The 15,632-nt window shown below is 46.4% G+C and overlaps 2 protein-coding genes across 2 annotated transcripts in view; both read right to left on the reverse strand.

The window, feature by feature from the left end:
* Positions 1–2,279: 2,279 nt before the first annotated feature.
* On the reverse strand, positions 2,280–4,109 carry LOC119102193 (larval cuticle protein 16/17). The gene is made up of 3 exons (XM_037225545.1): positions 4,084–4,109; positions 3,081–3,309; positions 2,280–2,912 (listed from the first exon to the last, which is right to left on the reverse strand). Exons 1-3 carry the CDS (start codon positions 4,090–4,092, stop codon positions 2,743–2,745), a joined length of 408 nt encoding a protein of 135 aa, XP_037081440.1. The 5' UTR covers positions 4,093–4,109; the 3' UTR covers positions 2,280–2,742.
* Positions 4,110–14,491: 10,382 nt separating this feature from the next.
* LOC119103645 (cuticle protein AM1274-like) overlaps positions 14,492–15,632 on the reverse strand; it is an 18,869-nt gene continuing 17,728 nt past the window's right edge. Inside the window, exons 2-3 of the mRNA XM_037227257.1 lie at positions 15,238–15,466; positions 14,492–15,070 (exon numbers count right to left, since the gene is read on the reverse strand). Of these exons, the coding sequence (XP_037083152.1) occupies positions 14,901–15,070; positions 15,238–15,466 (399 nt within the window). The 3' untranslated portion in view covers positions 14,492–14,900. The remainder of the gene's footprint in view (positions 15,071–15,237; positions 15,467–15,632) is intronic.

Genomic DNA, 15,632 nt, shown 5'->3' on the forward strand with positions numbered 1-15,632 from the left:
TTAAGTCGGCATTATTGTGCCCGGACCACTGGACCAGTGTCCTAAGAAGTCAATAACGTCCAGTACAGTGCACCATTTCGTTTGATGGGTAGGTCATGAAAAAAGTACATCCGACGGGGTTTCAAGAAATGATGGGAGGTGCCAGCTGATGTGGCGCGAGACCTGTCTGCTCCAGTTCGGATCCCGTCAAGACGGCATTCTCGTGGGATCATCCGGGATTCCTCTTTTACGTCGGTCTTTATGCAAGTTAAGACATGGAATACACAAGAAAGATACGGCGTCTGTATAATTAACATAATCCCGTTGCTTTCAGAACGAATATCCAGGCACGCGTGCAATGACTTCTAATTTTTAGTGGTCATAGATTCCCATCAGACCTCGAATATCGCCAACTCTGTTATGGAAAGTAGTGAGCACAGGATTGACCAGCCTGCCGTACCGTTAACGTTTTGAAGGCTGAACTACTAAATGAAGATAATAGGTCTAAAAGCCCATTCTCTCCTTACGTGAGCACATCAATTGTCACATTGCATGCTCATTCTCTCCTTATATGGGTACATTGGATATACTTACAAGAGCACATTTAGGTTCCCAGGCCTTCATGTTTTCCTTTCGTATCTGAGGACTGTGCGGCAAAAGGGAATCAGAACTTAGGAATGGGTTTGAAGATATTGCGTCCTCCAAGAGCTTTCAAGGGGGCCTGCATTTCTCGGGATTTTTTTATTAGCATGGCGTACTATTTTGTAGGGAGCCATGTCTTTACGGCAGAGTAAGGTGGAAGTGGTAGGTAGAGAAGGGGGCGGGACGTAAGCTCGTTAGCTCGGCTACTATTTGCTCGGAGCCTGAGAAGTCGAGGCTCTCAACGAAATGCGATCTTAAGCCCATCGGACCACTGGACGGCCCCTGTGACGCCCACTTACAAAAATGCATATAAACGATAGAAAAAAGCAAACACAAAATACATATTTGGTGAAGTTTCGCTGCATTTCCATTGCTTTCATCTAATATAGGCGAGACAATGTAGGTTTTAGTGGGCTGAGCTATGCTGCTCCAACGCACTGTATCTCGTTGTTCTCGAAAGCTAGTTGTAGAACTACAGAAAACACTTATGTATACGCAAAATGGTATTATGAATCTGTTTCTTGTTCCTGATATTTCGTAGGATCAAACATTTTTACTACAACATCAATAGCTAGGCCATTCCAGTCAGCACTGTTTCCAGCAACGCTGACAGCGGTTGTTCGGAAATGCGGGTACGAAAAAGATATGCGTGCGGTCCAGCATCATATAGTGCTGCTGTCGCCGGTGAACACTCACAGTCGACAGATATGACGACAGGCAATGGAACTTAGTTGCGAAGCAAAAATCTAAGCAGTGACGAAAAACTTCATAGCTGCTATCGTGTGCATCTGCACAGAACTTATGAAATGTGCTGATAACACTTATAAAGCAGCCAGGTCCCCAAAATTATGTTTTAAAGTTGTTTGACGCAACCTTTTGTGAGTTTGTCGCGAAATTATTGCAACGATATTTTCAGAGGTTAGTTTTATTTTTTAAGCCAAAAATGTTATTTTGTAGATCTCAACGACTGATTTTTGTGTCAACCTCGCAAAAGAAACATGCTTATTCACGACAATCCACTACCACCGCGGGAGACTTGCCTGTGCATACCTTTGCCGGTTACTCTTTATTGCCTCCTACATATTTGCTTTAGAAACAAAACACGCGCTGAGATGGTCAAGGGTAGACGGGCAGCTGGCATAAAAAAGGGTTGATCAAAAACGGATGGATGTACCGCATTCAGAATGCGCCACAATAAAGACCAAATTAATCCAGAAACCCATTTCTGAGCGCATGCATTTTGGCCGTAAAGCTGTATCGGTTGTCTCCACTTGGTCAATGGTGATGCACCATAAGTCTACATATGCCTATTCATCAAGACCAGCTACATTGTGGAGCCATTTTTGAAGTTCTGTTGGGGTCATGTAGCAATTATTGTGCACCACGTGCGACCAAAATGTATGCATTCGTTGCTCCTCGATAATTTTCCAATACTCTGGAACACTTCACCGCTGATCGCAGGACTTACACCAATAGCAATCTGAAACGTTGTCATTTCTTATGAACACGTTGCAGATGAGTGCATCGAAGGTCCCAACCGTATGGCAAGGAAACGCCATATTATATACATATATATATGTATATATATATATATATATATATATATATATATTACAAATTGTCCTTTTTACAGCTCGGAACCTGGCCCGTAATAACTATTCAAGCTGCGTTTCAATTTTATTGTAACAAGCTCATGTCTTTGCGTGCCATGTCTAAGTACCACAAATGTTTCCGAGCATTTGAATGGAAGGAAGGACGAGCATTGTGCAGTGGCTGATGTCCTTTGTAATGGTCGTCAGGCAATGCGATCCTTGGGCTCGGCTCTCCGTCCGCACAGAAAATTTCACAATGCCCTGATATCGCCACTGAGTCCTGCTCCAGTTCGCCGTAGCGCGGCAAAGGCGATTTTCGAACACGGCCGCACACCAGTCTCACAGATAAGAGGACGGTATATTGGCGAACACCCGACATATGCACTCACTGTTGCTTGTGTTCACGGATGGCACATATACAGAGAGTGCGCGGACACGGCATGCCCGGGCGATCTCTCTCAGACGAGAAATGGCTGATCAAGACGGACGTACGTGAGCGGTGAGGACAGGCGAGGCTTGCAGCCCAAATCTACAAGACGAGGTCTTCGGCCGGTGCAGCGGCGATAGAGGCATCAATAGCCGCCTGCTGCTCGGCCGGCAGCTTGGGGATGGCGTCCGACTCGGCCACGTAGCCGTTCTCGTCGGCTGTCCACGTCACGGTGATGGTCTGGCCCTCGGGCGTGACGTACGAGTAAGAGCCTGCAACAACAACGGGCGGCCATTAGGTATGATGGTGTTACTTATCCTGCAGAGCGTGCAACACCGCTGGTTGCAAAAAGCACAATCCTGAGAATGGATAGAACTTTCTGGCCCACCCACCCAGGCATGTGATGCGCCCCTCCACTTCTCGAGCGGAGCCTCGCTTACCGCTCATGACGTAGCTGCCAGTCTCGGGCTCGTTGCCCGGGTAGCTGGTGCCGGTGGCCGACTGCTGAATCGAGTTGGACGTTTCCATGTCGGCCGTGAAGCCACCCGCCTCATCCATGCTGAAATCGTTCTTGATGATCTCGGCATCCTTGTCGCTGCCAGCTGCGTACGCCACGGGCGCCAGGCTATCCTGAGCGGCGGCCACCGCCACCATCGCCACCAGCACGATCTGTAGCACGATATCAACACTCAGACACGACAACCGCCATCGCCACCAGCACGATCTTCGGAATGGCACGGACACTTTGACTCAGATCACGGCCGCCACCATCGCAACCAGCACGGTCTGTGGCACGGAATCGACACTCAGACACGACCACCACCATCCCCCGATCGTCCGAAATGACAGATGTATGGGGCAGGCCGAGGAGGCTTAGGGTCACATGAAACAAGCGGAGGACGCAGCACATTTGTTGTTCAGCTGTATGCTTGATCAGTCATGCCCTCACCGCGTTGGCACACTACTCCAACACTGTGTTCACCACTGTACAGAAACGGCTTTGGTAGCACCAGCCACGTCAATCTCACTCAAGGAGGCTGGCGTCAAAGCTGAGTTCCCTTCTCCCTTTTGGAGAGCACGGTATAAATTCTTTGAAAATGTTACAATGACATTGCAAGATCAATATTTTATTATCTATCTAACAGCATCATAACGCGCATCACACGGTCTGAGGCGTACAGGTGTATGGATATTTCATGACACCGCTATATTCAGTTCCTTCGCAACCGTCCCGTAATACTTTAAGAAAACAATGCATTTACGAGGAATGCAAGAGTGCTTTAAAAGTGCAATAAGCAAGTTATGATGCACGTGGCCAAATTACATAAGCTAAGCTGAACGCAAACTTTTCACATCCGTTATATCGTGACATAGTGCAGCAAAATACACAAAGCGCTCCATGCAAACCAAAACGGCGTTGCAGTAAACCCGGTCGCCGCTCACCAGCTTCATGTTTGTCTGGGAGAGGTCAGCTCACTGGTGCTGGTCTGAGAGCGGCGGCCGTTTATATACGGCCGGAATGAGCAGCGCCGGCCGCCGGACCGCCAGGCGGCCGGCGCTGCTCCCTCACGGCCAGGCGGGCTCATGTTTTTCCATCCCCCCACTGGCGGTACTGCGACGGCCACCATTGTCAGAAGCGCTGGGCGCCGACCGAATCCGGAGGTGAAACACTCGTGCCGGTGAGCTGTTGAGCACAGTGTGAGTCAGCACATGTGAAAACCAAATTATGAATGGTTTGGTCAATCACAGGTGTCTTGAAATGTGTTTTGTTGGCTAACTTGACTGAAAGGTGATTTTTGCACCTTAGGTATTTCCAAAAATGCCGTAAACTAGTAAGCTGATAATGATGCCAGAACGCACTCGTCAAATGATGCAGATATTACATGCGCCGCGACTGGCTAGACAATTTTCACTTTTGCTTTTTATGAAACGCGCAGGGAAGTTTCCTTCCAGAGGTAAACTTACGACACCAATATAAGAGCAAGTAAGCAAAATTATTTTCCGGGCGAGTAACCTTGACAGCTATTGAAATCCGCGAGACGGGGCAGCGCTATGCACCGCAGCAGCGAAAAGAACGCGCGGCTACAGTCTCCATCAGCCTAGGGGAAACACGTCTCAGTTGCAGTTACGTAAATGAGCATGAATGCTTCTGGAGTACAACCCACGATGCAGGACAAAAAAGCGGGGGTTTGGACATGCTTGTTGTGCTTTAATTTGTGTATTTACATCAACCGACGTGACATGATCAGTGACAACGCTTGCAGCACGAAAAGTCACATGAGTACATCAGTGACAATGCAGTGACATAACATGTTGAAAGCGATGACTAAGAAACTGATGAAATGTGGCTGTATACAATGTCCTCGAAATATAACTTGGTTCTTTATCTACGTGACTCGGGGTGAATGACAGGAACGCAATGTCGATCAAAATTGACCTTTTCATTATGCATTGTTCCAGAGACCCGAGTGGTTTCAAACGCTTGGTCACAGTACCCGACGTTGTGAGCCGATCGCGCCCGGCCACCCGAGTCAGCTCCAATAAAATCGAAGATACTACGCTTTACAGAAAATGGGGTCAATTGTCAAACTAGGACACTATTTATACCTCATTGACCTTAAATGTCATATTGACCCTTGTTTCAGAGACAGGTATTACGCTTTTCGATGCACTTTTCCCAAACATCACACTTGGTAGACTGCTTTCGCGGGAGCAAAATGAAAAATGGGATGTGACGTCACCACCTATTACTATCTGCTACTGGGACCTTATCGGGGTGTCGTGCTGCTCTCAAACTTGCCAACACGTATTTTTGGCCGTAGGGTTGTGCCACATCCATGTCCTCGTCAAATTTGAGGAGTCGCCGTGTTGAAACGCACTAACGCACGCACATCGACCACAGAAAGTGGTCGATTGGTCGTGAAATGACTCAAATGCAGCAATAGGTACTAAATATGCCCCTCCAATGCACTACTATTTTTTATGGCGTCGCTTCGTACGAAGATTAACACTGTTAACACGGATTAGCATTGTGGACAACGCTGTGTTCACGCAGCGGCAGGTCCCAACAGCGACAGCGCAGGCCCCACCTCGCCCAAACCGATAGTATTTTTGAATCATACGAGTCTGAAGTCAAGCTTGTTTTGTGTACATGATCAAGCATGAAACAATTAATTAAGTTATAATAAAAATTTGTATGTTATTATGCATAATATATAATACAAATATATATTAATAAATGTATATTAATTTATCAATAAACAACGTAATTTGTTCCGTGTAGTAGCAAGGGACATTATTCACGTACATAAGACATGAGTGTTAGTCTTATTACTTGGAAATAACGAAGAGAATGGAAATATAGTTTGTTGATATTTCGGCAACATGGCTTTATTGAAAGAGCTGGTGTGCCTCGTAAATCTGCAATGTTTGTACGTTATGTGTGAAATATTTAGTGAAATATATATCTACAATTACTGCAATGTTTTGCTCGTTTTATAATGCCTTGCTAGCCCATAAACCCAGGCAAGATTCTGCGCTCTGGTACACAAGGCGCCATCCGAGCTGTCTGCAAGAAATACGTCAGAAGAAAACAAACGCCAGCAGGGGAAAAGGACAGATTTGCCGTCGTGTCTTCTCTTTTATAATTCAGGGGGTACTCGTTTATTGGGTGTCGTATCGTTTTTGCAGACAGTGGCGTTCTTTTCTTTAGAACATTGAGCCATGGCCCAGAAATGAGGAAAAACGCCCCGTTCACGGTGAATGCCACATTACCCGAAAGTGCTCACGCTTACGTTCGCGACACGCATTCAGCTGCGTAATCTTGCTAACAGCCAATCACCTTCCTCGCATTGTATCATAAGTGCGCACCTTCGCTTTTGCACATGTATCAGTGGCCATGCTGATACTATAAGCAGAAAATGACCGTAAGCAGAAAACAGCCTGTAGTATGACCGCGATCGCATGACGTTTCTATGACGTCATTAATGCCAATGCGACTTCGAAATAGGCTCCCAATAAACCTTTTCGCACTTTTGCGGACTTGTAACTCAGGAACCAGAGCGTTTTTGGGTCTTAAAAAGGACATGGCCGTGAACTGCATCAAAAGGTCCTCAAGATGGCTATTTAAGTTCAAAACACCATACAAATGTGGAGGATTCCCTTTAACTGGAAAAGAATGGTCTATACAAAAATGTCTCTTTTAATAGATACGCTGCTAAATGCGTCATTGTTGGATTGCGTCATGGAGCATTAATATTACAACACTCACTTGTAGTTATGTAATCTTCCTAGAAATGACAGCACAGGCTGGAAGTGTTTGCCGAAAGAAATATTATCACGTGATTACGTGCTCGCTACTTTGCCCGTTTTTGTGGTGTTGTTGCCTATTTATCCGTAAGTTTAGAATGATCATTTATATCTACACATCGTTAACTACGCTATTCTTAAGCCATTCCACTCATGCTCGCTCAAAAACCAGGAAGAATGTATAACATGTGCTATGCAGCACAAAATGTAATTCATATTAGAATCGTGATTTGCTTCTGCAACATTGGTTGAAAGCCAATTGACGGCTGTTACATCTGAAGATCATGTCTACTACCGCCAGATATAAACGACTCAACGGCTATTTTTTCTGTCATTGAAAGCTGCATAGCCAGTGAAATGACAATCTGAATGACGTTACTATAGCGTCACGGATGCCTAAAAATCCTTGAAATATTCTGTACAAAATAGTGTGCACATCTTCGCGAGCGTGCAGCTCAGACACTAAAGGGATTTAGGTATATTCTTGACTTTTATTTTCTTTGACAAAAACAGCACAACGTACGTCGCCGCATCGCAGTCATGATGCGCCAGTGACTGTGTTGACTATATCAGCTCCCAGGGATCATGGTTCAAGCGGGATTTGAACCCGGGCCCTTCCAGGTGGAGTCCGAGGCAACAGCCATCGGCCACAGAGGCACCCTCTGAACGCCCTCACACCACCAACTGTAATGTTATTGCCGTTTCGAAAAAAAAAAACATATGGTTCATTTTAGATCAGCGACCTCAACTGATCTCCTCTGAATTTCAAAACGACACGTATCTTCCGTGGCCATTTTTATATTTGAATGTAGTTGAACGTAAGCAGCTACCTACCAAGTAAAGGGTTGGTGAAGGTCATTTTAGACCAGTTGCCTTAACAGAACTACAAAAAGTCAACATAAGAAATCCATGGACGCGGACCGAGAAGTTCGAAATGGAAGGCAAACGCGCCCAGGAGAATGAGTTTTCGAATCAAAGCGCTGATACTTGAATTTGACATTGATATCAGACCCTACGGAAATAGTTGCATTGCTGATTTAAATTCCATTATTATCTAGGAAACGATCCTTAAGTTCAATGTTTTCTACTGAAACTGTCGACGCGTTATCTTGGAAGCTGTCATAAGGCTTCCAAATGTGTATAACCATAATTTGTGTTTGACTCGCACATGCCGGTGATCTAAAAATGCAGGTCTTGTTTATTGCACGTCAGAATGAGCTCATCATCTACCGACAGCTATGCACTGCTTGCCACTGCTGCAACGCGCCGTTCGGAATTCTTCTTAAAAAACGGTATGGTTTAAATACCCCGTACCCGCCACACACACAAGCACACTGAGACACGCGAGTATGTTAAATGGAATGTTCCACATTTGAAGATAGCAAAGCAAGCACCGTATTTGTTGAAATGTATGTAAATATAGCTATTACTATACTTTTAAGTGGAAAAGACAGATTCGGACAACAAAAGCTTCCTATTTTATCGATATGCTTCTGAATACATTATTATTTGCTGTATTGATTTCCTTCGAGCTTTGAATTCACAATTTTGTCACGAAATAGCTTTAGAAGTATGGAATATACCTTTTAAAGGCACGTTCGACATTTGCGTGGGGCTTTGGCCAAAATAACCATCTTGAAGCCCTTTTGATGCCGTTCCCAGCCCTACCCCTTTCAAGACCTAAACCCTCTAATTCTTCTGACTAAACGCCTGCGATAATGGGGGGAGCGAGTTGTAGGTTTCAGAGTTGGAGGTTTCCAGCAGAGTGTGTAAAGGTCACCTTGGCATTGATGGCACCATATTAACGTCGTTCACATGCAGCATTCCGTAAGCCATGCGGCGATTAAGTCTGAGAGAAGATATAAACGTCGAGTCGTTGATATCTCGTGTTCGTTGAGTGGACTTTCAGACATAACGGCGTCAGTTGGTTCTCAGCCAATATTATGTAAGGTACGATGACGTAATCAAACAATGATGTATTGAGGAGCGTGTTTACTAAACAGAAATTGTGTTCTGCAGAGCAGTCTTTTCTTCTCAAAAGCATGCCCATAGTCATAAATGCGCTTGTTTCATAATACCTGATGTTTGTTTCAATATTTTCAAATGAACGCTTTCTTTAAGGATTACAGAGTTTATGTACTATTTCCCGGCCTGCAGCATCCCCACTTATGATGTGACCCTATATGTGCAGCCAAAGTTGTATTGACTTGATTGGCTTATGCTGGCAAAAGCGACCGCCATATGAACTGGATCCGCTCCATCCTGGGGAAGGCGATGCGCGTGACAAACCGGCGCTGGGTTGATCTTCATCCGTGTCACCGTTGCGCAATGCAAGATTTGAACCGCTGTTGCGGGCTGAAACTGCACTCAGCCGCGGCTGTGTGTCACGCGCAGATGCATGAATTTCGCGACTTCATGGAAGGGTTCCCGTCCGCTGAACCCGACATTGCGGAGAACGAGTGCAGCATCGACGACGTTGGGAGGACGCCCGCGTCTGGATGGCACTGGAGGCTGAGCCGCTAGATCGTGAGGGTTGAAATGTCACACCCGCGGAAAGCCCTGAACGATGCCCGTCCGGGCTCATGTTCTAAAAATAACACCACCAATCCTTCCATGCTCGCACTCCCGGTCGTGGCCGATATGCTCATCCAGCTGCTGTCCGGTACTGCCCAACTTATGTTTTTCGTGCATGCGTTTCCAGTCAACCAAGGTAAGCAACGTGAGCAATAGTGCTGACAGATTCCTGTTGGTTTGTCATGTTTCACCACATTTGCGACGCACACGCGATGTATTGAAAAGCGCGCTTTTTTAACCTGGGTTCGGCTTCATCATTGCAGCATTATTACGGGCGTTGGGGATATCCGCTTTTTGTGTGGGCCTTTCTTTGGTATTGATCGTGCTTGTATCAACTCATCATCCTTGCGTAGGCGGGGCTTGCGGTCTGACCACGCCCACAGAAGCATGTTTTGGGTGTTGTTGGCTGCATTGGGTCTGGTTTTGAACTGTTTTTGTATTACATAACATATTCGTATTGGCCATTTGTATAGCTACACGGAAATACTAAGTTCATAGACAGAAGGTCTTCCTATGCTACATTATATCTTACGATACAGCAGTGTTCCTTCTTTCTCAATGCACTGCGATTTTGATGGAATTGTTTTTTTGATTGATCTGCCAGTAAATTTAGGAAAGAAGTGTACAAAGATCAGAGATAGAAAGTGCTGCATATATTTATTGACTGAGGCAATCATATCACAAAATACTGCATCCAGCCCGTCAAAAAATTGTCTGCTGCGCTGGACACCTACAAGACATGTGTGCTCAGATTCTCACACCAGTGTGTGAAAACCTAGCCAGGCGAAAGTTCACTGCATTTTTTTAATTATTGGTGTAAAGAGAGAAATGTGTTTGATATATGTCTGCCTGAAACTACCTTTGTGACATCATAATTCCTTGGAACTTGACTCTCTTACCACTGGAGTTGATGGGCCCTGTATGCCAAACCATAAGCTCTTGGATTTTAATAGTATGTACTGGAATTGTTCCAATGATGTTGCTGCTATTTTTTACGTGATCTACCCCTACCCCAGACATGCTGAGCGTTATGTGTATTTGTTGCAGTCTGGATGTACATTTATGGTATCATCTGTTACATTTAAAATAGTGCTCTCTCTCAAACAACCAGTTGAATACATGTGCCATAAGACAGAACATATCAGGACTATTCTCCAACATCCATATTTTTTCAAGAAGTATGACACTTGAATTTTCGCTGATCATTTTAAATGAGCACAGGCAGTGATGACGTTCAGATTTTATGATTTTGGCCTATGAACCCAAATAAACAAATTTATCTGACTGCTATGAAATGGTTTTCCGACCTTGGCTTACAAAACTTAAGTCAGCTACCATGCTCACGACTCTAGCATGCTTTAAACATGGTTCCAAAGGTATGTTTGTGATCTTACTTGCCCATTTACAACTTAGCTACAACCATTGACTGGAAGACAGCAACATACGAAGTTTTCCAATTATCTGCAGACCATGACAATATATACCAAATATAAGCAACCATTCCAGCTCCCACATTCTAACGCCGATAACTCGTGTAAAAGGCTACGGCTACACGAGATACAGACGGCTGAGCCAAAAGGTCTCGCCGACCACAACCGAGCATGGGGTTAGAAGTGCACCTTCCAGGAGCATCAGAACTATACTGATTACATCGGGCTCCTACATCCTATCACCCGATACGCGGTGCGTGGAAAGGACTGCCCGAGACATGCCGGCTAGGATAGAAGCTTTCGAGGACCCGTCCCGAGTATAAGGTTTCAAGGTGATTCGCTACAGGACATCAGTACTTTAGTCATTGTTCCACCGTACATGTGCCTCACATAAGCCGCACTACGTTTTTCAAAGAATACTTCCAGTGACTGTTTATAACAGATCAAAATATGTTGAGAAACAATCGGAGACTTTAACGTTTTCACGTCATTGAAACTGAAAGAACGACATAGCTTACCAAAAGGACCACGGTGTGATAAATGGTCAAACACCAAGTCACCCATTATAAAGTCAATCGTGTCTGCACCTTGCACACTATTTAGAGAGCACTCACATTACCTTTTCCAATCAAATCAGCTGATTTTCAAACATTAATCGGACTGTTGTTTCTTGTCAAGACGACGTGATACACAGTCTGAATGGTTTGCCACCCTGAGGGCGGAGGCCAGTCTCTTCATAGAGCCGACGCCAGGGCCGTCCGGGGAGGCCTCCGAGACGCCAGCCCTTCAGCCTTTGGCGGAGAACACGCAGGACCGAGTTGATGACGACAGCGATGACGATGATTATGTGGATCCTCCGTCACGTCAGACCTGTCGGCGCCCGTGGTGGTCCGCAGCATCCTCCCCCTCCCCCTCCCCTGCTTTTGGCTGACCCAACGGCCGGTTCACGCAACACCCTGTCGGATCTCCCAGGCGAGACGCAGTAGTCCATTCTTTAGGATCTGGACGATCACCGTTAGCAAGGTCCGACATGGGACAAGGCACTGTCGACATTCATGGCGGGAATGTGCGTCGCCACGTCCTCCGTTGCCCCCCCCCCCCCCCCCCCACACACACACACTGTCAGAGCCAGCTCTGCGCGCCGTATCAACTAGGTGAGCGGAAAAACGTGGCAACCATCCCTGTCCTCTGGCCGGAGAGGCGGAAGGCCTGTATACTTCGTGGACCCCAGCGTGTGCTCGCTGGTCGACCTCCGAAGGCCGGAAGGGATAACCACCCGCACCAGCGTGATCTGGCCATCGTTGTGCCGCAGCGCCGCTTAGTTTGCAGGATTGCGTCGAGCAAAATCGAGCGCTAAATCGGTCGCAGAACATGTCATGTCAAGGTGATGTCATGGAACGGCGAGTTGGGTTGTTAAACCGACAACGCACCATGGAAATGTTCTTATGCAGATTGTTTTCTCTTATTTCAGTTCTGTGGTCATTGCACATACATCAGATGCCTCGTGGTGGAAATTTCTGGGCCCTACAGTGTATTCCTCTGGCTACGGGTTTAGGCTTAGTGGGGCTTTGCTGTCCTAGGCCATTCTAGTCGTTCCAAATACAGGGTTGGAGGTGATGGCACGCATTCAAGCCTAAATATGTTTGGGGAAGTGTGCAAGATGCCTGGTGCTTACATGTGTTGAAGAATAGAGGTGGCGCCCACAGGAAACTACAATGCTTATCTTGTGTGCACCCAGCCGCTCACTACATGCCTGTCCCGGGTGGCGGCTCGGCTCGGGCTGTTGCTGTGCGCAGGCCTAGGAAGAAGACCGATTTAACGTTGCGCAGGCTTTGTTTGATTTATGGCTACGGAAGTGGGGCTGGTTCGATGCAATCAGGTGTGCTGATGGTCTTTGATGGTGTGTTTGATGGTTTTATGGCGATGATGTGTTTGTCTGAGGAGCTCGTTAGCTCGGCTGCTATTTGCTCGGAGCCTGAGAAGTTTAGGCTCTCAACAATATGCGATCTTAAGCCCATCGGACCATTGGACGGCCCGTGTGACGCCCACTTACAAAAGTGCATTCAAACAATAGAAAAAACCAAACACAAAATATATATTTGGTGAAGTTTCGCTGAATTTTCATCGCTTTCACCTAAAATAGGCGAGACAATGTAGGTTTTAGTGGGCTGAGCTATGCTGCTCCAACGCACTGTATCTCGTTGTTCTCGAAAGCTAGTTGTAGAACTACAGAAAACACTTATGTATACGCAAAATGGTATTATGAATGTGTTTCTTGTCCCTGATATTTCGTAAGATCAAACATTTTTACTACAACATCAATAGCTAGGCCATTCCAGTCAACGCTGTCTCTAACAACGCTGACAGCGGTTGCTCGGAAATGCATGTACGAAAAAGAAATGCGTGCGGTCCAGCATCATACAGTGCTGCTGTCGCCGGTGAACACTCACAGTTGACAGATAAGACGACAGGCAATGGAACTTAGTTGCGAAGCAAAAATCTAAGCAGTGACGAAAAACTTCATAGCTGCTATCGTATGCATCTGCACAGAACTTATGAAATGTGCTGATAACACGTATAAAGCAGCCAGGTCCCCAACATTATGTTTTAAAGTTGTTTGACGCAACCTTTTGTGAGTTTTCCGCGAAACTATTACAACGACATTTTCAGAGGTTAGTTTTATTTTTTAAGCCAAAAGTGTTTTTGTAGATTTTAACCACTGATTTTTGTGTCAACCTCGCAAAAGAAACAAGCTTATTCACGACAATCCACTACCACCGTGGGAGATTTGCCTGTGCATACCTTTGCCGGTTATTCTATATTGCCGCTTACATATTTGCTTTAGAAACAAAACACGCGCTGAGATGCTCAAGGGTAGACGGGCAGCTGGCATAAAAAGGGTTGATCAAAAATGGATGGATGTACGGTATTCAGAATGCGCCATAATTAAGATCAAATTAATTCAGAAACCCATTTCTGAGCGCATGCATTTTGGCCGTTAAGCTGTATCGGTTGTCTCCACTTGGTCGATGGTGATGCATCATTAGTCTACATCTGCTTATTCGTCAAGACCAGCAACATTGTGGAGCCATTTTTGAAGTTCTGTTGGGGTCATGCAGCAATTATTGTGCACCACGTGCGACCAAAATGTATGCATTCGTTTGTCCTCGATAATTTTCCAATACTCTGGAACACTTCACCGCTGATCGCAGGACTTACACCAATAGCAATCTTGAAACGTTGTCATTTCTTTATGAACACTGTTGCAGATTGAGTGCATCGAAGGTCCCAACGTATAGCAAGGAAACGCCATATCTTTACAATATATATTATGATATAGATATGAACAATAGTGTAATATGTATTATAACGGTATATATAAATTATAATATTAATATATATATATATATATATATATATATATATATATATATATATATTACCAATTGTCCTTTTGACAGCTCGGAAGCTGGCCCGTGATAATTATTCAAGCTGCGTTTCAATTTAATTGTAACAAGCTCATGTCTTTGCGTGTCATGTCTAAGTATCACAAATGTTTCCGAGCATTTGAATGGAAGGAAGGACGAGCATTGTGCAGTGGCTGATGTCCTTTGTAATGGTCGTCAGGCAATGCGATCCTTGGGCTCGGCTCTCCGTCCGCACAGAAAATTTCACAATGCCCTGATATCGCCACTGAGTCCTGCTCCAGTTCGCCGTAGCGCGGCAAAGGCGATTTTCGAACGCGGCCGCAAACCAGTCTCACATATAAGAGGACGGTATATTGGCGTACACCCGACATATGCACTCACTGTTGCTTGTGTTCAAGGATGGCACATATACAGGGAGTGCGCGGCACGGCATGCCCGGGCGATCTCTCTCAGACGAGGACTTCCTGGTCAAGACGGACGTAGGTGAGCGGTGAGGAGAGGCGAGGCTTGCAGCCAAAATCTACGAGATGAAATCACCGGCCGGTGCAACGGCGATGGAGGCATCAATGGCCTCCTGCTGCCCGGCCGACAACTGGGGGATGGCGTCCGACACGGGCACGTAGCCGTTCTCGTCGGCCGTCCACGTCACGGTGATGGTCTGTCCCTCGGGCGTGACGTACGAGTAAGAGCCTGCAACAACAACGGGCGGCCATTGGTATGATGGCGTTACTTATCCTGCAGAGCGTGCAACACTGCTGGTTGCAAGAAGCACAATCCTGAGAATGGATAGAACTTTCTGGTTTACCCATCCAGGCATGTGGTGCGCCCCTCCACTTCTCGAGCGGAGCCTCGCTTACCGGTCATGCCGTAGCTGCCAGTCTCGGGCTCGCTGCCCGGGTAGCTGGTGCCGGTGGCCGACTGCTGAATCGAGTTGGACGTTTCCATGTCGGCTGTGAAGCCACCCGCCTCATCCATGCTGAAATCGTTCTTGATGATCTCGGCATCCTTGTCGCTGCCAGCCGCGTACGGCACGGGCGCCAGGCTATCCTGAGCGGCGGCCACCGCCACCATCGCCACCAGCACGATCTGTAGCACGATATCAACACTCAGACACGACAACCGCCATCGCCACCAGCACGATCTTCGGAATGGCACGGACACTTTGACTCAGATCACGGCCGCCACCATCGCAACCAGCACGGTCTGTGGCACGGAATCGACACTCAGACACGACCACCACCATCCCCCGATC

The sequence above is a fragment of the Pollicipes pollicipes genome, unplaced genomic scaffold (genome assembly GCF_011947565.3).
Source record: "Pollicipes pollicipes isolate AB1234 unplaced genomic scaffold, Ppol_2.1 Scaffold_5724;HRSCAF=6776_pilon_pilon_pilon, whole genome shotgun sequence".
NCBI lineage: Eukaryota > Metazoa > Arthropoda > Thecostraca > Pollicipedomorpha > Pollicipedidae > Pollicipes > Pollicipes pollicipes.

Coding starts and splice junctions, on each gene's coding strand:
- LOC119102193 (XM_037225545.1), bottom strand. Junction 2,913..3,080: donor TGGCAGCTACGTCATGAGCG/GTAAGCGAGGCT, acceptor TTGTTGTTGCAG/GCTCTTACTCGTACGTCACG.